General features: G+C 42.1%; 3 protein-coding genes across 4 annotated transcripts; 1 reads left to right on the forward strand and 2 right to left on the reverse strand.

Annotated features, from left to right (window-relative positions):
- Positions 1-307: 307 nt before the first annotated feature.
- Positions 308-4247, reverse strand: LOC144054779 (uncharacterized). The gene is made up of 4 exons (XM_077570057.1): positions 4068-4247; positions 2028-2159; positions 1825-1954; positions 308-608 (listed from the first exon to the last, which is right to left on the reverse strand). The coding sequence occupies exons 2-4, from the start codon at positions 2140-2142 to the stop codon at positions 308-310; spliced, it is 546 nt and encodes a 181-aa protein (XP_077426183.1). The 5' UTR covers positions 2143-2159; positions 4068-4247.
- Positions 4248-5574: 1327 nt separating this feature from the next.
- Positions 5575-14145, forward strand: f8a (coagulation factor VIII associated). Of its 2 annotated transcripts, XM_077570104.1 has the most exons (17): positions 5575-6534; positions 6606-6875; positions 7998-8119; positions 8359-8484; positions 8562-8672; positions 8746-9695; positions 10021-10067; positions 10165-10237; positions 10706-10865; positions 10959-11027; positions 11101-11221; positions 11425-11517; positions 11681-11745; positions 12567-12648; positions 12785-12831; positions 13155-13210; positions 13318-14145. In XM_077570104.1, exons 6-17 carry the CDS (start codon positions 9637-9639, stop codon positions 13397-13399), a joined length of 954 nt encoding a protein of 317 aa, XP_077426230.1. In that variant the 5' UTR covers positions 5575-6534; positions 6606-6875; positions 7998-8119; positions 8359-8484; positions 8562-8672; positions 8746-9636; the 3' UTR covers positions 13400-14145. The 2 variants fall into 2 exon arrangements, with proteins under 2 accessions (XP_077426230.1, XP_077426228.1); XM_077570102.1 differs by lacking the exons at positions 5575-6534; positions 6606-6875; positions 7998-8119; positions 8359-8484; positions 8562-8672 and having other exon boundaries at positions 9694-9826.
- On the reverse strand, positions 13837-19014 carry emp1a (epithelial membrane protein 1a). Its single transcript, XM_077570105.1, has 5 exons — positions 18915-19014; positions 18071-18154; positions 17420-17519; positions 17036-17176; positions 13837-15169 (listed from the first exon to the last, which is right to left on the reverse strand). The coding sequence occupies exons 2-5, from the start codon at positions 18143-18145 to the stop codon at positions 15012-15014; spliced, it is 474 nt and encodes a 157-aa protein (XP_077426231.1). The 5' UTR covers positions 18146-18154; positions 18915-19014; the 3' UTR covers positions 13837-15011.
- Positions 19015-24982: the final 5968 nt, after the last annotated feature.

Here is a 24982-nt window from a genome sequence, read left to right on the forward strand (position 1 = left end):
ATATCCAGATTAATTAATTTATTCTCAGAGATCTTAATTATTTTACCAACTGATTTCAAACTAACAAAGTAAAATAATGCTAAACTGCATTGTGGTGGAGTTTACATTTAACATTTTTTTCCTCTCCACAAAAGTAGACAGTTCAAAAATGTTTATTATGTGGATTTTAGTTTCAGTATGCAGTAGAAATCATCAAATATATCAAAGAGATTATTTATTTTGCAGCATGAGCAGGTTCAATAATTGTATAATAATAATGATAAATGAAATAATAACAAAAGTAAAACATATTGGCCAAATCTAAAACTTAGCCGTCCCTGCGCACGTTCCTCAACACCTTCACCCGCCGCCTCCTCACCAGCCGGCTCGACCTCTTCGGGCTGGCCCTCACCCATGCGCTTGTTTTGTAGCGGGCCAGGCTCGCCTCCTCACCTGTCAGGCTCTGACGTGCCAAAGACGGGTCATCCCCGAGCCTGTCCTCACGGTAGCCATGGCGACGGAAGAACGGTTCCACGGTTGCTAGGCGATGGGAGAGCTCTGTGATACGCTGATGCAGCATGGAGACTTCTCTGAACAGGTCGTTGATGGTTTCTGATAGAGGACGCACCCTGCAGGAGAAAGGGACGAGGTTCACTTTGGACTTTATGGTAATGTATGTTATTTAATGGTGACCGTTCTTAATTGTGGGTCCAAGCTCCAACCTTGATGAGGACATGCGATATAGAAAATGGATGGATAGATGATATATCACGAACATTGATGGGTTACATGCTTTATGGATTTTAACTCGTTCACTGCCATTGACGCCTATAGACGTCAAAAATTTATTTGAACTATTTCTATTAGTTTAACTTTTTTTTCCACTTTAGTTAAGAGTATGAAAACCTAGATTTTTTTGCACATTTAGAACAGATATAAAATTTGTTATTCATCGTGAAGTCATGCGATTAAATACAATTACAAATTTTAATCACCTGACGCCCCTAATTTTATAATAATTATTTGTTTTTTAATCGTGAGTTAACTAGTAAAGTCATGCGATTAATTACAATTTAAAAAATGTGATCACCTAATTTTTTACATTTTCTTCTTTGAAAAAAAAAAAAAAATTAAAAATCAGGCGATCAAAATTTGTCATCGTAATTAATCCTATGACTCCTCCACTACGATTTTATATCTGTTCTAAATATGCAACAACAAAAAAATCTAGGTTTTCATACACTTGTTAACAAAAGTGGCAAAAATTGTTAAACTAATAGAAATAGTAAAAATGAATTTTTGACGTCTATAGCCGTCAATGGCAGCGAATGAGTTTTAATAATAGTTGCTCCAAGGGTTTGATTTTAGAAAAGTGGGCAGAATTTGAGCTAGGCCAAAGTGTAGTCAATCTCAGACGTATTTCATTCATAAATATGTGGCCATGTTTTAAGTCTGCCGTGACCACTCCCACAGCGGCGCAGCCCTCCTCGCAGATACGCCAAGCGGCACACGTCTGTGAAATTACCAACATTGGGTCTAACCTGCCTCTGCGCAGCTATGCGCCAAACACAAAAATAGAGCCATCTTACCTAACATGCATTTGTTTGGAATGTGGGAGGAAGCTGGCGTACTCGAAGAAAACCCACACATGAACAGCAGGAACATGCAAACGCCACACAGGAGGGCCTGAGCCGCTTTTCTGATATGTTATTTCTTGACTCAAACACGCTCACAAAATCAATTACTGTAAAATCCCATGTTGATTTCAGTAAAAGTTTGGTTGAGTGATTGGTGGTGAAGTTTCTCAATTTGGACTGAGATTTTGAGAGATTCTTGACTACTTACCTGGAGTAGTCAGGGAGCAGCGTGTTGGGTTTGGAATGCAACAAAGTCTTGATTTCCTTGAAAATACCTTTCCCCCACGCATCCAAAACTTTGGTCAAACTGCGCACTGACGTCACATTAGCTCTGTCGGCTGACACAAACACTTCAAGATAATGACATCACACTGAAAGCGCTCAATCGAACTTGTTTCGGAGACATTCTACCTCCTTCTCTGTAGTTCCAGTGTCCATATTCCAGTTTGTTCTCTTCATCATTTGAATGGGCCCCTGTTGCCACGACAACCACCGTCAGCACCATCAACAGCAAGTGAGGATTCATGACCAGCAGAGAGAACACTTAGAGAGATGAAAGCAAAAGTGCAGAACGTTCATATACGGCATTGCGTTGTTTAATAATACAATACTTAAAAATGTAATTGGAGCATGGCATCTATTGAAGCGGGTCAATTTGAGGTCATTTTTGAGGTTCTATCTTTGCATATTGAAGTTTGGCCTTAAATGATCTTTGTGCAGTTTGTCACTTTTTTTTTTTTACTCGCGACTGCCACCTCTGGCCCAAAGCGTAACTTGCAGCATCTGTGTCAGGCTCGTTCAAGGTGCGCGTGTGAGTACGTGCACGATCTTAAAGCAACAGCCACAACTGACAAACGAAGACATGACTTCAAATGAGGTAAGAAAAACTCCGCCCTCTCCGCACACTCTACCAAAAAAGGGAAGATAAAAGCTGATAGGTGCAGTACTTCGTACTCATATTGGGCATCGGTGGAGCATGCGTGATGTAGAAAAAGCTTTAATATTACCTTTTTACACAGCACAATGCATCTTTAATCAAAACAGTCACTTCCCACAAGGCACATCAACACAATATTAACGTGATCCAATACAGGAGCACTGTTAGTTACTTTGCCTATTATTTGTTTAAAAGGTACCTTAGTTACTTTACCTTTTTGAAAAAGTGACTCAGATACTTTGCGATTACTTACTTTAAAAAGTGACTTTGTTACTTTGATTACTTGCTTTAAAAAAAATAACTTTGTTACTTTACTATATACTGGCTTGAAAAAGTAGCTTGGTTACTTTACTGATTACTTGCCTTAAGTTACATTACAAGTTACTTTCATAGTTACATTCAGCAGATACCGACAAAACGGCTTAGCTTAAAACCAGCACCCGGTTTTGCCACTTAATTGGAAGTGTGTTTTTAATAGTAACATTTAAGAATAAAGTTTGTTTTTATTAAAAGTAAGAGAAAATTGTTGTCTTTTCATAATTATTTCAACTCATTCACTCCCAGCCATTTTCACTGAAGCAGCGTCCTTGACTGACTGATTTTGCAAGGCCCATAGAATATTGTGTTCTATTGCTATAAAACATGGAACCTACCAGAAGAAAGATTAGAATCTCTTCTTTTATCAGGAAAAATATATATTTCTATCTCTTTTCGTTTTGCAGTAATTAGCATTCGAATATAGCTAAGTTTCATCATTATTCACAAACCTGTTGGGGGAAAGACCTTTTTTGCAACATGGCCCTAGTTGATCTTTTATACTCTCCTGCCACCTGCTGGCCATTTTTTGTAATAACTACCATTGCTTTAAGCAACCTCTTCAGGTCAGAGGCTGCATCAAAGCCTTCTGTATGCTCTAGCATAAAAAAAACATAAATAATGTTGTATATACGTTTGGGACCATGGCAATATTTAAAATAGAACGTTTTTGTGAGTGAAATATATTATTTTTTAAAAATCCACTGAACAAACTACATTTTAAATAATTTCTCAAATAAAGGCAATCTTTTTTTACCTGACATTTTTATTGAATGTTTCTGATATTTTGCCCATTTCACGGAGATGAATTCAGCAACCAAAAAAAAAGAAAAGGAAATCATTGCAATCTGCGTGAGATGTGTTGTATGCATCCATATAACAAGGAGTGTTAATCACACTGGATCATAGTAAGCTGCTGACTCATTGTTTAGGTATTATAAGAGATTTATAGACATCATGAAGGGGGAGAGAAAATGTCGTGAAAACGAGAGGTAAACAATCTGGTGCAGCATGTTTCACATCTGGCAAAAACATGTTTCATCACCGTCACGCCTTCAGCCACTTTGCCTTCTTGAAATGTCTGCCTTGTGGGTGAATAAATAAATACATAACTGCATTTGTACAGTATGTCATCTAGCACATCTGCAGCCAAGAGAGATTTTAATTGTGATGCTGTTAAGAAGCAAAAAAATACTCACAATTTCAAAGGGTTACGATGCATGAAGCTTCTTTATCAAAATACCGCGTATTTCCTTGGTTTTCCCTTTTTCTTTCAATTACGTTCCTTCTTTTCTTTTCCTGAGCGGCTTGAAAAACACTTCTGCTGTGGCCTCCAACTTTCACGCGCTCCCTACGTAACGGTCATGACTTGAGCCCATCCTCCGAGCGCACCTCCTTGTATGGAAGAGCAGAGCCATTAAAGACACCAGTCTCCACCTTCAAAATCTTTTAGAAAATCCTTTAACAAACAATTGCAATTATCATGGACGTCTGACAGTTTATTGCATTTTATTCCGACTTAATCTTTTAATTCCAATGAAATGGATCATAACAACGTAGTGTAGGCTACTTATAGGTGATGTGATTGTATAACCAGCCTAGGAATTAAAACTAAATATATACATATGAACATGTGATATTTTATAGGGCATTCAATGAATGTTCTATAATTATACTAATAGTCATCATCCATATTTCGACCCTTTTTACCTCAAATAATTATTTGTTTATTCTTTGCTGACTGTCAAGGCGATATCATGGCTCCCCGCTCTGTAAATGTGTAAAGAGATCCAAATGCGCCTACAACAGACACAAGATGAAATTTACCATTATTTATTCAATTTCCTGAGTAGCATTAAAAAGATATATTTTAAAAAAAGAACCAATTGTGCGCATACGCGGTGAGCTTGTAGCCTGGTACGCATGCGTAGTGAAAATATTCCCGCGTGCAGCACTTTCGTTGTCAGTGCGGCCAGTCAAAGTCAAGTTAGCCGTCATAACAATTACTAGCGAGAGTTCACTTCAAAATAAAAGCTATTGATATCCATGTATTGTACAGTATTACTAGTTAGACTTTTATTTTGAAGTGGACGTGGCGGCGGTGGCCGACCGCTACGTTACACGTATCGACATATCAAATATTAACATTAAATCACTATTTATGCCGTGATTGGTTTTTGTGCATGGCAGGTCAATTTTTTCTCCTGGCAGGTCAGGCAGGATGGTGTAGTTGGCAGCTGATGGAACACACCTGGGCTCAATTAGTTCATCAACCTTTTCAACAAGACGCCTGGTCTGCGCCTAGGATGGTGCCAGAGGATTCCAAATCATCCGTTAGGACGACACAGTATATCTTCTAGTGTTACTAGTTTTGCATTATGCCTGATGTACCCACAAAGTTTTTGTAACCTGTTTTACCCTGGACCATTATTTTTTGCTACAGTTTTCTTCGTGAAGCTTCTTCAGCCAGCCGCCCTCTCCCTGCCTGATTGCCTGCCTCCTTAGTCTTTTTTGGGGGGGGGGGGGGGGCAGACCTCGGCAAATAAATTGAATCAACATTCCCCCACCATGTTTACATAGATTTTTAATTAAATTATTATTACTAAATGCTATCAATTTAGAGAATTAACTACATTATATTCTAACTACTTTTTTTTAAGATAATACTTATTTTTATATAAGCCAGGCAATTCAATATACAATATTAAATGTACAATTTGGAATCTAACCAATATTTTCTCTAAAACAATATTCTTCCAAAAGAGTCTTGAGCAAATCTCAGTTGTTTTCAGCTTTGTGAGCATCGAAAGGAATTTTTGTTATTTCTTTTGTGGCTTTTTGTGTATTTATGTAACATAATCCCACCATGGCGATAAATAGGAAAATGTGATGATAGCCATAATTGATATTAAATAAGTCTCTGTGATGGCTGCTTTATATGATATGGAAGAATGGATGCGATTCTTTTTCTCAACTCTTATCATTGCGTTCATGTTTTTAATATTGCTCAGTTGAAATTGCATGACTAATTCGCCTCGAACTGCGCATCCAGATGTTATTGTCGCGTTTGATGTGTGTGTTTGTGTGTTTTCGTGGCGTGCAGGCTGAAGTGAGATCAGAGTTGGCCACACGCCAACAAAGAAATTCCGTGGAAAAAGTCGAGTGGAATATCAGACTCCAAAGAGGAGCAAAGCGTCAGTGGAGGAAAGGAAAAGACAAAAAGGAAGGAACCAACGTTCACGTGTGGTGACGGAATCTTCAGCTGCTCGGCATTAGTGACAGGCAATTTGTCACCTGTGTGGAATTCCTCACACACACACATTGACTCACTCATTACATGTGCAGTCCTTAAAGTAACTTGTTTTTGAAATTATACTTGATACAGATTTTAGCGAGTAACATGAAGTCAAAGTTGGCATCATGGAGGCTGTATCTATTTCCTGTTCCCATAGAGCGCCTAATATTTTTGAGGAAGGGCATTTCCCAGAAACAGGAAGTCCCAGTTGTTAGTTTTGCGCCACAGGGTAACCGCCAGAGCAGACGATGAACAAGAGGAGCGTGAACACCTTTTTAAAAATATGGCACCTCAACAATATCGCCATCTTTTTCCAAGGCTGATTTGGATTTTCAATATGCTCCTTCCTTTATGCACAGAGGCTGCTCCGTGTAAGCCGCCCACAAATATACATAATATACCATATTTTACATGTATGCCATATTTTGCTTTGTTCTCACAGCATTATATTTTCCCAACACCGTCTTTGTGGCTTTCACGGGTGAAGATCTCTACGTTGATTTTGAGCTGAACATCCCAGCAAACCAAAAGGAAGAAGATTTTATGTGCTTCGACCCTGACGAGCATCAGATTTTGAAGTACGTAGTTTCCATGACTCAAGGGCGTGGAACGATCGCTAAGTCCGCGCTGCACCTGCAAAGGCTGTTTATTTCGGGGGAATATTATTGCCAGTATAAGGAGGCCAAAGCATACTGGTTTCTGCGCCTGAGAGGTGAGTGCAGACAGGTGATGGAGACTGCGCACGGTTTTGTCATGGGAGTCAACTGAAATTATAAATCAATAAAATACAGTACAAGATCTGTATGAAACAATGTGCCTCCACAAAAATAACAATGCGGAAATATTATTATTTAATTTCAAGAAACTTTGACCGTGGTCGCGATGTTAATTTGACACTGTAAATTTGATATTTTACAGCGTTGAATTGCTTTTCTTATTTCCGTTTCACATTGTTCATACCACTGTCATCTGGTAATTCTGCAGAGAAATATGTTTTGTTTTGTTTTGTTTTTTTACAGTTTCTTTCCGTCAAGATTTTACAGTGTGTGTTTTTTAACAGCAGGCTATAATTGATTATAAATTGAATTTTCCAGTTATACACAATGTTGTGGTATTTTTGTGAACATTTCTAAGTGAGACTGACATTCGAGCCGCATACTTTGATTATTTGGAGTTATTTGCAGTCTTCCATCCCTCTCTACAAGCTAACCTGTCACGCCTTGACTGACAATGTTCAGTAAATCTGAGTTGTAGCAAAGTGGAAATGGCGGCTATTTTTAGCCATTGTAGCTCTGGACTTTGTTCTTGTTGCCTTAACTGACTAAAATAAATTGTTGTTGTTTTTATCATTGTCAAAAGGCAAATATGTTCTATGCTGGTCTAAACACGGCATTCTAATGAATATTGCGTTTGTGGAATATGAATGAAACAGAACAATCCACCCGTTTATGATCCATCTCAGGCGGCGGCCATTTTGCCACATGCGTCGACTGAAAATGACATCACAGTTACTCACGGCTCAGGTAACAACCAATTACAGCTCAGCTTGCGAACATAACATGACCAAACTCAGAAAACAGGTGAGCTGGCCGTGACTGGTTACCTGAACTGTGAGCAAAAGTGATGTCATTTTTAGTCAACGAAAAGTGGCAAAATGGCTGCCTCATGAGATGGGTGGATTTCCACTTTTCATTTACTTGCTGGCCATGATTGTGTCCATTATTTCATGTCATGAGTAACGTATAGAAATCATGCAATCATTTGATAAACATTTGATTTTGTTTTTTTAATTTGCATATGTTACTTCATGTTCATGCAAGTTGTATTCTTCTAGATGAAGGCTACAAAGATCTCGCAACGGTGGACTACACAGACTACATTGTGGTTGGCTTTTTCATTGGCGTGTTGCTGGTTTTTAGTGCGCTCAGCTCTGTGTATGTCTTCAGAGGAACTTGGGTAAGATGAGCCTCACCTGCAATCTATTGTTCGAAGTTATTTAACAGCGTGCAACAACGGAACTGTTTGTTTCAGCTGAGCAGGGTTTTGTCTTATATTGTCTCCCATAAAGCCAAATAATAGCGTCTGAATTTCAGTACTAATAGTCAACATGTCCAAATTCAAAAGATCTACAAGGTGACTTTGCAATTATTTATGTATTTATTTTATTACCTTTTTTTTTTATATACAAATTATAGAACAAACAAACTGAGTGTGGCAATCCAAGCGACGATCGAAAGCAGAACAAAGAACGAACACATGCAGAAAAGCCCGAGGATGACAACACGGGTGTAATAATAGCTTCTTCCACATCCCTTTATGTTGTAAGTAAGGGGGGGGGGGGGGGCACATCATGTCACTATTGTTTTCTCTTTTTGACTGATAAGAATCAATGTTTTAGAGTCTTGAACCACGACCTCCCTCCGTGTATGACGCCCTGGACCGCTCAGCTGTCAACACGGACTCAAAGCAGAGGAAGCCTGCTCCCAAGCCAAAAACTGGCCACAAACCGGTCGGTTTTGAACCTTGCTGCTTTATCATATATTCAGAAATTTATGGCAAGATAAACAAATTTCTTTCCTCAGGGTGGACACAGCACACAAGCACGGGAAGAAGGAGTATTTGAGTCTGGCTATGAGAATTTCTGAATCATAAAGTTGAAGAACCCTGAGTCAACCCAGGCTGTCATCCTAACCCATAAATAAATAAATTATATACTGTAAAAGTGACACGTACATTATTTATTTTGATTGACGAAAACTACCAAAATCAATATGTAGCCTAAAATTACAGATTTACCTCAGATAAAAAAGGCAAGATTGCAACAAAATCTGTCTACATAATGTCACTATCATTATAATTATCAATATTTTCCATGAACTCCATTGAGGTATAAAATGTTGAAATGTATTCCACAACATTGATCAGCACTTTTTGTGTAAAATAAATGTTTATGGATGGCTTTCACATGATGTCAAAAATGTGGGGTTTTGTTTTTAAACTATGGTTAGGGCTCCAAAGAAGGGTTATGAACTATTAGCATTTCAAAGTAGGGTTAAGGTTTCAAACTAGAATTAGGTTTTCAAAGGAGGGTTTTAAACTAGGGATGCGGATCCAAATTAGGGGTGTGCAAATAGAGGCATGCAGAGGACGGGGTTCAAGAGAGTGAGAATTGACCCCCTTTCGGCGACCAAATTTTTTGGGGGCATGCCAATCATAGATGAAGGGACACGTTCAGAAAGAAAATAATATAATATATTATTGCAATATATGAGGGCAAATAGATATAATTAATAAGATATGTTTTCCCCCCGTCTACGAATGAGTGAAATCAAGATTCACACTCCATACCAGTTGGTGGCAGTAATGCGCTATTGACTGTTTGCCAACCACCAATAAAGAAAGAAGAAGCGAATCACAACACTGTTGTCAGCTGCTGAACTTCCAGGTTGTTTTCGCGTTTACCTGCGGCGACAATGGCTGCAGATGGCGACTTCTTGGCGAGATACCGTGCTGTGTCGAATAAGCTTAAAAAGTACGTGCTGGCTGAATGCGTTGTAAGGGACAAATGACATCATTTAAAAGGGTTTCCGAAGTAATGTTGTTTAGCAAGCTAGCTAAAGGTTGCCAGCGTCTCTCGACTGTCCGAGTGATGTGTCATGTAAGGTAATGACATAATTAGATATTTATTTATGTCTAAATTACTGTAATTTAGTAGCTAGTGGCGTCGTCAATGAATAGCATTAGCATCACACGACGGTCCAGTGACGCGCGCTTGCCAACACTTGCGCGACATCAATTCATGATAGTGAAATGTTGCTTGTTGTGGAAATTGACAACATTGTTTGTCCACGTTTTAGACGTTTTCTTCGTAAGCCAAATGTCGCGGAGGCAAGTGAGCAGTTTGGTAAGTTTGGACGTTCAAGTGACGAGCAAAACAACTAGATTTGATGTGCACAATGCTCCAGTTTTTTCCCCATTTCCAACAATCTTTGCTGTTTTAGGCCAGCTTGCCAAGGAGCTGAAGCAACAGGACTGTCTGCAATATGCTGCCTTCTGCAACCTTGCCATAGCCAGGTAAGCAACTCGTGCATAAATATTTTTTTCAGAGGTTTTTGTCTGATAATAATAAAAAAATAATTTGGCTATGACCGGGACCCGTTTGTTACAATTAAGCAAACTATAAAGTCGAGATCAGCCAAACAAATTTTGCTTCCAGGTTTAGGACTATGATAGGCTGTAAACTTCCTGATTCCAAATACAGTATGAATTAATTTTCTATATTGGTCTGTAAGAGCATGAATACAATTTACTGCTTTTAATTTGCAGTTTATCTCATGTACTGGATCTCATTAGAGTGTGCAAGTGTATCTATTGCTTGTAAAGTTGTAAGTGTTTATGTAATTATAGTGAAGACTGAACCTATTTTTAAAACATTTTAATACAAAATAATGGAAATAGAAATAATCTGTTCTAGCTATCTTTTATCCCAACCTGTACAACTCCAACAGTGTGTGACTTTTTGCTGTGATTGTGTTCCTGCAGGTGTGAGCAGACTCTGTTTAATGCTCCCGGAGAAGCTCTGGCGCTAACTGATGCTGCACGCCTTTTTCTTTCTTCTGAGAAGGAGAATCGCTCCCTGCAGGCACCAGGCTTTGACGAGCACCTACAGGCTGCACTCAACTGCTACAGTTTTGCCATCAAGGTTCTCTGTGATACACTTTTTCTGTCTTGTTAAGTCTATTGTGCCAAGTAAAATTAACCAGTGACCAGTCACACAATGCTGTTGTTTTTACAGGTGTATGTTGAAATGAACCAGCCCGTGATGGCAGCCAGTCTATGTTTAGAACTTGGCAACGCACTCAAAGTAAGCCATCCTGTTCATGTGGTACATTATATGGGTGATGTACATTTCATTTGATTTGGCACGTCTTCGTTAGGAGATGAACCGACCAGGAGAAGCTATCGTTCATTACCAGAGGGCTTCAGAGCTGCAGACACAGATGCCAGTGGAAGCTGTTCTGTCAATGGGAGAAATGGCTTCATGCAAAATTCTCACACGTGAGTTTGATGTCTCTGATGCTCCTCTTGGCATTTATGTTTTTCTTAAAGATGTGTGAGGTCAGGTCAGGTAATTTTTTTCTCTCAAATCGGCTAGGAAAATCGCCTGTAAACATCTGATTACTTGACTAATCAGTGAGCAATTGCGTTCCCAAACCTCTTGACATTTTGTTGCTCATCTCATGATTTGTGTCTTTTTGCAGGTGACTATGATGGTGCCTTGTCAGTGTTTACAGAAATGCAGCTTATGTGCCAGGAGAGAGGACTGCAAATACCAGGCACCAGCACCCCTGTTGGTGAGGCTTATTTGCATCTCACACGGAGCCTTGCATTTCGATTTAGAATAAAACCAAATGATTAAATCATTCTATTAGTTATTACTCACAGGACCCATCTTATACTTTGACACTGGAGTCATTTTTTCGTCTATTTTATTTTTTGTTGCTGTTGAACTAATAGGTGCTTTTCTGGACATCGTGGCAAGATGTGAGATCTCCAGAGTGCTACTGCTGATGCTACTTGAGGTACAGTCCATGTTTTTGAACGTATGCTAAACCGTATGCAGATGAGCAGTGCTTCAAAAAAGGTAAAAAAAAAAAAAACGAGATGCTCTAAAGCAGCCATGCCAGCGCGAAGCCCCTGTCGACACACTGGCTGTCAAATAATAATAATAAATGAATACATAAAAATAAGTGCTTGTTTGCTAAGCAATATTTAAAGATCCAGTAAGTGGTGGATAATAGTGAAGCGTAATAGTTATCGGCATCAACCATAAAGTTGACACGGCATTATATGACACAATCAATTTCTTCAGACTTTAGACATCCATTTACCTTCAAAATGAATAATTTTATACTAAGACAGTGGCACAAATAATGAAAAATATGGCTCTATGCTGCCACCCTGTGGCCAACAATGATAATCATATCTACTATGGCTGTTTTGCATCACACAAATGTAAATATCGTCCCGCAGATCTCAAACTGGTTTCCAAACAAAAGATGAGTCTGCTCTGACTTCCAGGTTACCCAGACAACAATCTGAGGATCTCTGACAGGCAGCGATTCAGGTTTATGAGTTAGATTGAAAGTGAAAATGCATCAGGGTAGATGTCATTGCACTAGAACATTGTTGTGATGAGCTGCGTGACCAACTGCCAAACGTTCAGTGGTACGCAGCCATCGCATTGCAAAGGAGATTTAAAGGTTTAGTATGAAAGGAAGGTAACGCCTATGCAATGAGAATCAATATCTCAGCATAATGCTGGTTATGTGTTACTCTATATTCCACATTGGATATGACAAAGCCCGTTTAGTGGTTTGAATCCGACTGCTTTTCTGTGCAGCCTCCGCCTCAGAAGCTGCTACCAGAACATGCGCAAACACTGGAGCGATACGCATGGGAGTCCTTTGACCCACACAGCCAAGGTGGATACGCTTTTTCATTTCTTAACAAAACCATTCACATCTTTTTCTTTCTTCTTTTGTTATCGGCAAGTCAGTGGCTTGCCGCAAATGACAGTTATTTGAAGTCCAATGAGTCAACGCCCGTGTTCTCTTTCAGTGACCTTCCTACCCGAAAATGTTTTCCTGCTCCTGCAGTCGGTGGTGGTGAGTTTCGTCAGCCGCATACTTTTGCACTTGACAGGATTTCCTGGTCTTCTCCTCGGGGCCTTTTGCAAAGCTGCAATAAATGTGCTCGGATTGGCTCCGCTTTTCAAATGGATCTCAGCTTTTCCTGTTTTAATCTGCGGCATTTGTACACGTGTCCTCAAAGGACCGATAACACTACTGTTGTTTTGATGAAGCCGTAACAAAAAGAGGAGTCCGTAATGGAATATCAACTGAGTTTAAGAACAAGCACACACTCGCATCGCTTGTCAAGGCCATCTGAATTTATTTGTGCCGCCTATAAAAGCCAATATGTTTCACAGATGGCATGCCAGGAGAAAGACACGGAGTCCCTGAAATCTCTTCAGACTGAGCTATGGTAGGCATTCCAGAATGTTCGTCTTCATCATGAGCAGTTTGCTGCCTCTCATGGACGATTGCATGCTTTTCATCTAGACTGTTATATTTGTGTATTTTCCACCTCAGGCCACTGCTAACCGCCGAGCAGAATCACCTCCTCCACCTAGTGGTTCAGGAGCGCATCACGCCGTCTGGCCAAGGCATTTAGCGGCGTCCTGTTCTCATCCGCTTCCTCTGGGAACGATAGCTAACATCATGGAAACATTCCTGCTTGTGACTGGGTCTGTTGTAAGACCTCAAGAAACGCTTGCGCTGAGAGAAGTACAAATTGTAAAACCTTAAAGAAACATTTGTGGTATGATGTTAACGTCATATTTTCGGGCCTGTTCTGATTGACTTTGGGTGAGACCCGGGCGGTACATTTAGACAAACAACCGTTAAATACTCACATTCACCCCTATGTACAATTTAAAGTTTATGGTGAATTTAACTTGTGCATGTTTTTGGGAATGTGAGCTCAAGCTAGAGTAAACATGTAAATACAAAGATTGGAATCCCAGCGTTAGGCCGGCAAAATACAACTCGTGCATGTTTATCCTGCCGTTTGATAATGTTGACCGTGATTTGATGAGTGAAGCATGAAGATGTTTGTTACTAGTTTTATTGATTATAGTATATGGCTTCAGTCCAATGTAATTGCAAACCTTCTAATGCACAGTTTAGGATTATGGTCAAATGAAACACTGTTGTCCTCCATACCTGGTTCACATGTACAAATTGATGTACTTTTTTTTTTTTTTTTTTAAAGATAGCAGCCTACTACAAACAAAATGCAAAACATAGTTTGGAAAGAAACATTACAAAATGTTACAAAAATATAATGGTTACAATGTACATGGATAAAACAAGGATACATTATACTTCAATCATAAAATAAAGATACATACTTAAAAACTACTTGTATTTTCAATTAAGGCTTGTTTAGTTGTTCAAGTACTGCAACAGAGAAGTTGTAGTGTTGCTAACATGCTGTCACTTTACGCAATGTTTACTTCTGGAAGCTTCAGTTTGATTCAAGGAGGGGTCGGCACGTCAACTTCTTATCAACACCCCGCTTCCAAAATGGTCTGAACTGATGGCTTCATTTCAAAAGAGCCAACAGTGTGAGACTTAAGGCACAGAGATGCTACACTCCTGTTTTGCACCATAAAGGTATGAAGCCACGTCAGACTGCAGTTGGGGTTAGCTTAGCATAGAGGCTACATCATTCAAAGGTAACAAAATCCACATTATAAGACCTTCTAAAACTCATTTTGTGTAAACTATTAAAAAAACAAAACAACAACACACAAAGACAAATGTCTCCCACTTCTCCTAAATTTTATGCTAAGTTTACTAGCAGCAAGCTAGTAGAGTCACAGTTGACAGTTGCCTAACTTGCTACTAAATGTCAAAAGAAGTGCTATGTTACATCATTGTAACTTGTAACTAATTGGACATTATGTTAAGGTAATTATTCAAATTGGCTTGTCATACAAATTTAAAGCATTGCACTCCCACATAGTCTCTACCATCAAATTTATTTTGGGGAAGGGAATTCTGCCCAATAAAATGATTATAGATAAATGAGTTAGGCTTATCTTAAGTACTTTTTTTAAAGAAATATTTCTGTTTTTAGTGTTTGAGCAATATTCCCGTTAAGTTAGTTTTTTTTACTCCCAACAACAAATATTTGTCACAAATTTGGAGGATACTTCTTGAACGTCCCAATTAATTAAGAAAGGGATGTGATCCCAGATCTCGGCCTGCTCTTTTTCCACTCACTCACTCTTTTTCCTTAGAACGAGATAGGTGATGGCTAAGAGCAGCGTGAGGACAAATGAGATCCAAGCCAGGATGTAGGAGTGCCCGTATGCTCCGTTTTCTTCCACGTGGAACTCGGCGGTGTAGATTGAGGCCGCTATCATTATACAGAGACCTGCGGGCGAGAAGTGAACATTCAAGACAATTTGTACTCCATATGCTAATAATACCAATCAACACATTTCCTCATGTAGGCTACATAGCGCTCTTGACATTTTTCTGGACAACTTTTGCTTTCACTATCATTTAACTCTTTGACTGCCAGACATTTTCAGAAAAGGGATGCCGTGGGTGCCAGCCGATTTAAGCATTTTGACTGATTTTTCAAGGTCCACAGAAAATTATGTGTTTGGACTATGGAAACACACATACAACCAAATGAAAGATTGGATTCTCATCTTTCATCAGAAAAAAAAAGTTTGTTTCTACCTTATTCCGTTTTTGAGTAATGAACAATAGAAAATGGTTAGTTTCACCTCTGTTTTGAAACAAACGTCTTTTCACGTCTTTGGCACGCCTCCATAGGATTTTACTAAATGTTGTTTAACGTTTTTGGCAGTTAAAGAGTTTTAATCAGAAGACATAAGATTGTGTTTTGTTTCTTCCGATCCAAAATTATTTCTGGGTAAATAATGCCCAACTCTAGTCTGCATACATCAGCACTTTATCTTTTATCACAATTGACAGCTTTACAGATGTCATTTTTTGCTCTTACAGGCAGTGCATATTGTATTAAAGGCAACATAGTAAAGGCAATTTTAGCCACTTAGTGACACTTGTTTTTAAGTTTCCCTACAGTGTGCCGTTTATTATTCATGTGGCTCATGTGGGTGGCACACCCCGTGATTCACGAGTGCATGGAAGCGGACGCCACAATTAAAGGAAATATGGCATTTTAATCAAAATTAGGAGCGGTCATAACATCTTACAACGCTTGTCAAATTATATCAAATGAAATGAACGCATTAGGTATAACATCGTCAATCTGTATATCACCCATTATGAATCAGACTGAATGTATTCTTTTAATAGATATGACAACGAGTATTACAAATATTTAGAGAAGAACGTCATGAGCCATCAAGAGAATCCACATGACTCACTTTTCTGCTCATTTCTGAGTGTCCATTCTGTTGAGAAAATTGAGTGAAACGCCCTAAGGCAGTTGTAGCAACTGAAAGACTGCAAATATCTGGGGATTTTTTTTCTGAAACCATTATACTTAAAAAATCGCTACTCATAACCCTAAATATATATATATATATTTTTTTTTAAAATATATATATATACTATAGCTATTTAGGTATCCCCCTTCACTGGTAGAACTAAACAGTAACACAGTTTGCGTTTAGCATGTAGCTGAAGTTAGCTTCGCAGAAATATTGTTTCTTGTTTATTTTTCACAAGCGTCTTCACGTCCCCTGTTGTCCTCTAGCGCCCCCCACGGGAGGTTGGACTCCCACTTTTAGAAAATACCATTCGAGTACAATTCTTTATCAATTATCACTCCTTTCTTTTTTTTACATTTAATATTCTCATTCATTTTTCAAGCAAAATATAATTTCTGTGCTGATATTTAACTCATTGATTATTATGTGTTCAATTTGGTGCTTATCCGTCCGTGTTGTTTGTTATCAGTCAATTTTTTTTGTGTTTGACATTCCTTTAGTCTTGTGGAGTTTAAACCAGCAGATTCTTGAGACCGAAGAACACACAACCTTTGTCTTAATTGCATCATGCAGAACAAATAAATATGCCGTATTGAACCCTGCCTCTGGCTTCCAGCAGACGAGACTCGCAGCATTAATCGATCCCACCCTATCATATTGATTTTCATTGATCCTCCCCACTTTCTCAGTAGGGTTGCACTGTATGCGAATGCGCTTAATCAGACAAATTAGCTCGTGCATTCTAAAAACACTTAAGCACGAGAGGGGATCGAAAAGATTCCCTCAGGTTATGACAGATGGTTATTACTCACAAGCGAGCAACTGTAGAACGCCGGTGAAGGTGAAGCGCTGGCCTTTGGGCAGAGTGAAGAGCTGAGCCACAAAGACAAACAGGGCCAGGATGGCGAAGATGCACGCCAGCACGGAAGTCGCCTGCACGGCCTGAAGGTACTCTGCAACGTCAACACACAGGAATGACAAAAATGCGGACAATTGCGATTTGCACAGTGCTTATTAAAACATCAATGCATTTGCAAACACTCATTTGCTAACAGGATGCTACTGGTATGTGCACATGACATCTGCTTGCTGGCCATATAGTAATACCGGACTCAACACCTGCTACCTTATCTTATTCACCGCAGTGGGACATAAAACGGCATCTGTCAGGTGAACAAATTTCATATAGCACTTGCCTTCTGGGTAGTCTTTCAGGTTAGTGTAATGCCAGCCTGTGTTGAGCAGCTCCCATTGTCCCCACAAGTCAGTTGACAACACATCAGTGGTCCACCAGGCCTGCAGAGACGCGGGTACAAGTTCATGTCACATTTTGCCTTCATGGCATGCTTGTCGCTGGCATTAGGCCGAAAACAACTACTTTATTGGTCAGTGTTATTTTGACATCTAAAGTCTTGAAAATGGCTTGCACTCTTTAACGTTGCCTTAATTTACACTCCAGGGAGAGAAAAAAACTGAGAATATGTATTTGTAAAGGTACAGTATGACCAAGTAAAGTACGTTGTATAAGAAAGAAACACACACTATGATATAAAATGAAATAAATAATTTGACAACATTTCAATTAAAAGTGCTCCAACTGTTGTGAGGAAAGAACAGTGAATTTAGGTCTGGACTCTGACTGCCCCATATAAACCCCACCTCTTTTCTTTCTTTTCATAGATTACATAGTTTGAAAAAAAACTGTCACAAAACTGGTTAAATAACGCCCAAATTCTTGCCCAGCTAGGTTTAAAACAAAAAAACATAGTTGGAACCTGAGTCGTTTTTTGGGGGGGATGCATAGAAATAAAAATACATAAAAAAAAAAAAAAACACAATATACTTACATTATCAATGGTAGCAACGAGGAGCAGGATAATGGCAGTGAGATGCACAACAACGATTCCAGCCAGCATCAACATGGTGACCCTCTGGGAAAAAGAAATACTCCAGTGATTTTTTTTGATTTTTTTTTTTAAAGGTACTGCGGGGTGTGCGCGTGCGCATGCGTGTAGGAGGATGCATTTACTGTATTTAAATCAACCTCCCCCTTTACAGAAAGCCCCCTCACAGCTGTCCCAGATAAAACACTGCGAATGGGAGCTGACAGACAGAGGGGCCCCCCAAAAAACGCCCCCAAAAGCCCCGCAGACAGATGTGCCCAGCCATAACCCCCTCCCCCTCGCGCCGATGTGTAACCTTTTCACACTTTTTATTGTTACACATCGATAAAGGATAAATCAACGAGAACTATTTGTAAGGCTGCTCAAGTAGTCCAATTCCGGCCTTGAAACAATATCCGTCGACGCGAAAGGCGCATTTGTTGCAGACAGTTTCCCGAATTACACACGCAGGCCCTCTCCTACTGTACCATGCCGTCAACAACTTTGAAAAGAGCGCGAGAACATGAAACTTGACCATATTAATTATAATAATAACGATCATAAATAGCTTCAGCGTCATTTATGATGGTTACCGTTCGACATTGAATGCTTTCCAATGCGCGCCTTTTACGCTCGCAACTTTTCAACCCTTCCAAGCTACTTTGAAAGTTTTGGGCTGAGTCGTAAATCTCGCTTTTCCTGCACTTAAACTGACCACAAAAAACCCATCGAAAAACGCGCGTTTCATTAAAAGGAACGAAAGGAACGATTAAGAGTAAGAATGCAGTCAATGATAATAAAGTATTACCTGAAAGCGCTCGAACGCACAACCCGGGAGTTATTTGGAAAATGTGAACGGCAGTAGAAGACCCACCCAGCTCTGACTTGGACGCACACACATCGGCCTGTTTTCCCTCTCTTCCCCTTGTGCAAGCCCCACCCAGAAAGTGCCACTTTTTTTTCCCCTCCTCAATGAAAATGTCCGCACTCACCAAAAAGCTACTCTGCATGCTGTCCACAGAACAACAACCGATTTAACAACTTTGATTTCTTCGCCCTTGTGGAGTTTCTCAAAATGTTTTCTTTTAACCCTGGAGAACCCACGGGGTCAAATGTGGCCCCTATAAATTCTGCTACTCAAATAACAAAGACCTTTTTTTTTTTTTTACAAATTGAACTTCAAAAGTCCAGAGTGCCACTTCTGACCCCTGCATGGGGCCATCTAGTGGATGAATATTGCACTTACATGAGCTAGAGTGGCGGTGACAAGATGGCTTAAATGCAACAAATAAAACAAAAAAATTATATTGTTCAATGTAGCTGTGTATTTGATTGATTATTTTCTTAAATTCTAAATAGTTTACTGACAGTTTTTGTTATTCTGATTTTTCGAAATGATACCCCTAAATCATCCCCTCCGTGAGTCATCACCTTATCGTGGTGGAGGGGTTTGCGTGTCCCAATGAGCCTGGGAGCTATGTTGTCCGGGGCTTCATGCCCCTGGTAGGGCCACCCAAGGCAAACAGGTCCTAGGTGAGGGACCAGACAAAGCATGGCTCAAACGACCCCAATGATGAGTACAAACATTGGATTTTCGTTTCCCTTGCCCGGACGCGGGTCACCGGGGCCCCCCTCTGGAGCTAGGCCTGGAGGTGGGGCTCGAAGGCGAGCGTCTGGTGGCCGGGCCTATACCCATGGGGACCGGCCGGGCACAGCCCGAAAAGGCAACGTGGGTCCCCCTTCCCATGGGCTCACCACCGGTGGAAGGGGCCAAAGGGGTCGGGTGCGCAGTGAGTTGGGTGGCAGCCAAAGGCGGGGGCCTTGGCGGTCTGACCCCCGGCTACTGAAGCTAGCTCTGGGGACATGGAATGTCACCTCTCTGACAGGGAAGGAGCTCGAACTGGTGTGCGAGGCTGAGAAGTTCCGACTAGATATAGTCGGACTCACCTCCACACACGGCTTGGGTTCTGGTACCAATCCTCTCGAGAGGGGCTGGACCCTCTTCCACTCTGGAGTTGCCCACGGTGAGAGGCGCAGAGCAGGTGTGGGCATACTCATTGCCCCCCAGCTAGCCGCCTGTACGTTGGGGTTTACCCCGGTGAATGAGAGGGTAGCCTCCCTCCGCCTTCGGGTGGGGGGACGGGTCATGACTGTTGTTTGTGCTTATGCACCGAACAGCAGCTCAGAGTACCCACCCTTTCTGGAGTCCTTGGAGGGTGTGCTGGAGAGCGCACCCCCTGGAGACTCCCTCGTTCTACTGGGGGACTTCAACGCTCACGTGGGTAATGACAGTGAGACCTGGAGGGGCGTGATTGGGAGGAATGGCCCCCCCGATCGAAGCCCGAGTGGTGTTTTGTTACTGGACTTCTGTGCTCGCCACGGACTGTCCATAACGAACACCATGTTCAAGCACAAGAGTGTCCATATGTGCACCTGGCACCAGGACACCCTAGGCCGTAGTTCGATGATCGACTTTGTAGTCGTGTCATCGGACTTGCGGCCGTATGTGTTGGACACTCGGGTTAAGAGAGGGGCGGAGCTGTCAACTGATCACCACCTGGTGGTGTGTTGGCTCCGATGGCGGGGTAAGATGCCGGTCCGACCAGGCAGGCCCAAACGTACTGTGAGGGTCTGCTGGGAACGTCTGGCAGAATCCCCTGTCAGAAAGAGTTTCAACGCCCATCTCCGGCAGAGCTTCTCCATTGTCCCGGGGGAGGCGGGGGACATTGAGTCCGAGTGGACCATGTTCCGCGCTTCAATTGTTGAGGCGGCCGATCGGAGCTGTGGCCGTAAGGTGGTTGGTGCCTGTCGTGGCGGCAATCCTCGAACCCGCTGGTGGACACCAGCGGTAAGGGATGCCGTCAAGCTGAAGAAGGAGTCCTATCGGGCCTTTTTGGCCTGTGGGACTCCGGAGGCTGCTGACGGGTACCGGCTGGCCAAGCGGAATGCGGCTTTGGCGGTCGCTGAGGCAAAAACTCGGGCATGGGAGGAGTTCGGTGAGGCCATGGAAAACGACTTCCGGACGGCTTCGAGGAAATTCTGGTCCACCATCCGGCGTCTCAGGAGAGGAAAGCAGCGCACCGTTAACACTGTGTATAGTGGAGACGGAGTGCTGTTGACCTCGACTCGGGACGTCGTGAACCGGTGGGGAGAGTACTTCGAAGACCTCCTCAATTCCACCAACACGCCTTCCTTTGAGGAAGCAGGGTCTGGGGACTCTGAAGTGGGCTCCCCTATCTCGGTGGTCGAAGTCGCCGAGGTGGTTGGAAAGCTTCTCGGTGGCAGGGCCTCGGGGGTGGATGAGATCCGCCCGGAGTTCCTGAAGGCTCTGGATGTTGTGGGGCTGTCGTGGTTGACACGTCTCTGCAGCATCGCGTGGACATCGGGGACGGTGCCTCTGGATTGGCAGACCGGGGTGGTGGTTCCCCTTTTTAAGAAGGGGGACCGGAGGGTGTGTTCCAACTTTAGAGGGATCACACTCCTCAGCCTCCCAGGTAAGGTCTATTCAGGGGTGCTGGAGAGGAGGGTCCGTCGGGAGGTCGAATCTCGGATCCAGGAGGAGCAGTGTGGTTTTCGTCCCGGCCGTGGAACAGTGGACCAGCTCTACACCCTCAGCAGGATCCTCGAGGGTGCGTGGGAATTCGCCCAACCAGTCCACATGTGCTTTGTGGACTTGGAGAAGGCGTTTGACCGTGTACCTCGGGGAGTTCTGTGGGGGGTGCTTCGGGAGTATGGGTTACCGAGCCCCCTGATACGGGCCATTCGGTCCCTGTACGACCGATGTCAGAGTCTGGTCCGCATTGCCGGCAGTAAGTCGAATTTGTTTCCGGTGAGGGTTGGACTCCGCCAAGGTTGCCCTTTGTCACCGATTCTGTTCATAACTTTTATGGACAGAATTTCTAGGCGTAGCCGAGGCGTTGAGGGGGTCCGGTTTGGTGGCCTCAGCATTGCATCTCTGCTTTTTGCAGATGATGTGGTGCTGTTGGCTTCTTCAAGCCGTGACCTCCAGCTCTCACTGGAGCGGTTCGCAGCCGAGTGTGAAGCGGTTGGGATGAGGATCAGCACCTCCAAATCCGAGACCATGGTCCTCAGTCGGAAAAGGGTGGAGTGCCCTCTCCGGGTCGGGGAGGAGGTCCTGCCCCAAGTGGAGGAGTTCAAGTATCTTGGGGTCTTGTTCACGAGTGAGGGTAGGTTAGAGCGGGAGATCGACAGGCGGATCGGTGCAGCGTCTGCAGTGATGCGGACGCTGTATCGGTCCGTTGTGGTGAAGAAGGAGCTGAGCCGAAAGGCGAAGCTCTCGATTTACCGGTCGATCTACGTTCCTACCCTCACCTATGGTCATGAGCTGTGGGTCGTGACCGAAAGAACAAGATCCCGGATACAAGCGGCCGAAATGAGTTTCCTCCGCAGGGTAGCCGGGCTCTCCCTTAGAGATAGGGTGAGAAGCTCGGTCATCCGAGAGGGACTCAGCGTCGAGTCGCTGCTCCTCCACGTTGAGAGGAACCAGTTGAGGTGGCTCGGGCATCTGGTTCGGATGCCTCCTGGACGCCTCCCTGGGGAGGTGTTCCGGGCATGTCCTACCGGCAGGAGGCCCCGGGGACGACCCAGGACACGCTGGAGAGACTATGTCTCTCGGCTGTCCTGGGAACGCCTTGGGGTCCCGTCGGATGAGCTGGCTGAAGTGGCTGGGGAGAGGGAAGTCTGGGCTTCCCTGTTAAAGCTGCTGCCCCCGCGACCCGACCCCGGATAAGCGGAAGAAGACGGACGGACGGACGGACCCCTAAATCCCAAAGGGTCAAATTTCGCCCTAATCCTAAATTAGGGAATAAAGGGTTAAAATTGAAAAAACATATATTTTGGTGTTCAGTGAATTTATAACAGTCATTTAATGTATAATTGATAATTTTCCAAAGAAGAAAAGGGTTCTTGGGTTCTCCAGGGTTAATAAACAGTCAACATAGCATGATCTTTTTTTCCCTTCATGATCATACTGTACATAGCTTCATAGATAGAAACTATCACACTCTGTCTACATTACTACTGCATTACTAATTATTGCAGTTACCTTAGAATTTAAACATTGCCACCTATTGTAGTAGGCTAACCCCCAGATACCGTGTAAATATATGCCTTAAGGGTATGGAAAGTAGTACTGTAGTTGTGCAGATGCCAAACTAACCGCAAATCACACATCATGCAAATGCAAGCGTGGAAGCGCCAAAGATGAATGTGGTCATGTGTGGGTGCATGCAGCATTTCACAAATATTCTCTTGGATCATATGTTTCGCTTGACTGCCAGCATTTGTTTGCTTGCTTGCTTGCTTGTTTTTTACCATGATGCACTTTTGTCTCATCTTGATTCATGATGTATGAATGTGCATGTACAGTAAGTGCATGCGGTGTGGAGCACGCGGGTTGAAAGTCTGGAGTCTGATACTGATTCCAATCGATAATAAAAAAAGCTTCGAATTGATTATCCAGAGCCTGCATGCCAGGCAATGCACTCTCACTGCATTACCATCAGCTGTCATGGCAGCAACATACTCTCACTCAGCAATAAAAAAATAATAAATAATAACTTGCTCTACAAAGATTATGTTCACTGCTGGTGAGATTCCTAATGTTTCTGTAATCAGCAAATACAAATGCAGCATGCAGTGTAGTTTCATTATTCTCAGCCCAGGTGTTGATACAGGGTGTAAAAAGTATATGTTAAATGTTCGGCAATTAAAAAAAAAAAAAACTCAAGTGAAGCGATATGCGCTGAAGCTTTTTGCTGTATCAATAAATGTCTGCACTCTTCTGCCATATGCTTTCAATTACTACAGTCCCTGACACATTTGTGTGTTGTTGTTTTTTAAATCACAGTTTGTAGAAAATGGCCTGTTGGTTGAACATTGAATTCAACCGCGATGGTATGCAGTGACATCACACAGAGAAGGTTTCACTCCTAATTGTCTTCGCTTTAAATGCTCCGAACTTGACAGTCTTTCTTTTTTTTCTGCAGAGCTCAGTATTGTTCATTCGGTAATTTTACCGATTTGACATGTCATCATCATTGCTCTCTTTTTTTTTATTATTATTTATTTATTTATCTAAAAAAAAAAAATACTTGACAGTCTTAATGTTTTGGATGCCATGAAACTTGAACTCAGTTTTTTTTTTCAACTATATAGAAGCACTCCCCCCCCCCACTAAGATTAGGATCCAACTGACTTTTGAGGATCCTTTGAATGTGTTTCAAATTTGTGTCAGTACATTTTAAGAGTATAAAAGCAATCATGAAATATATTATTTCCAAGAACACAATGTAACACGAAGTGCAGATTTACAGGATGGAAACAAACGGGGGACCTCGCTGACTGACACCAGCGCCCAAAAATCCAGTTGACAGCAAATTGCAGCGTGAGTGATAGCAGCGAGCATCACCGTGGCAACTTCCAACTGCAGCTAAGGCCTGCATAGACGCCGGTGTTTACAAAATAACAGTCCGGCTCAACTGACTTCTATTGAACTCGTGTTATTGTTCAAGCGAAAGCGGTGACTTTGGAGCTGGAGTGAGTGAGGCCGTTAGTGCTTGTTTCACTTGTGACATAATACAGATGTAGTGGATTTTTCAAATAATGCCATGTTTTTACAGGCTCAGCAGCAGTCAGCCGCTGCATATCCACTAAAGCTTTTCACTACCTGTGTTGGATGAGAGAAAAGCTCAAGTGAGTATGGGTCTTCTCTTCTTATGACAAAAGCATGTTTTGAAAGCGGCCTCAGCTCATCTCTGCCCTCGGGCCTGAGATCTTTCAGGGGAGCCCACACGGTTGGAGGTCGTCGTCAGCGCAGGGACAACAATGGCGGCTTTGTGCTGCTGGAGGTGGCAT

This window comes from Vanacampus margaritifer, chromosome 7, assembly GCF_051991255.1.
Source record: "Vanacampus margaritifer isolate UIUO_Vmar chromosome 7, RoL_Vmar_1.0, whole genome shotgun sequence".
In the NCBI taxonomy this organism is placed as follows: Eukaryota; Metazoa; Chordata; class Actinopteri; order Syngnathiformes; family Syngnathidae; genus Vanacampus; species Vanacampus margaritifer.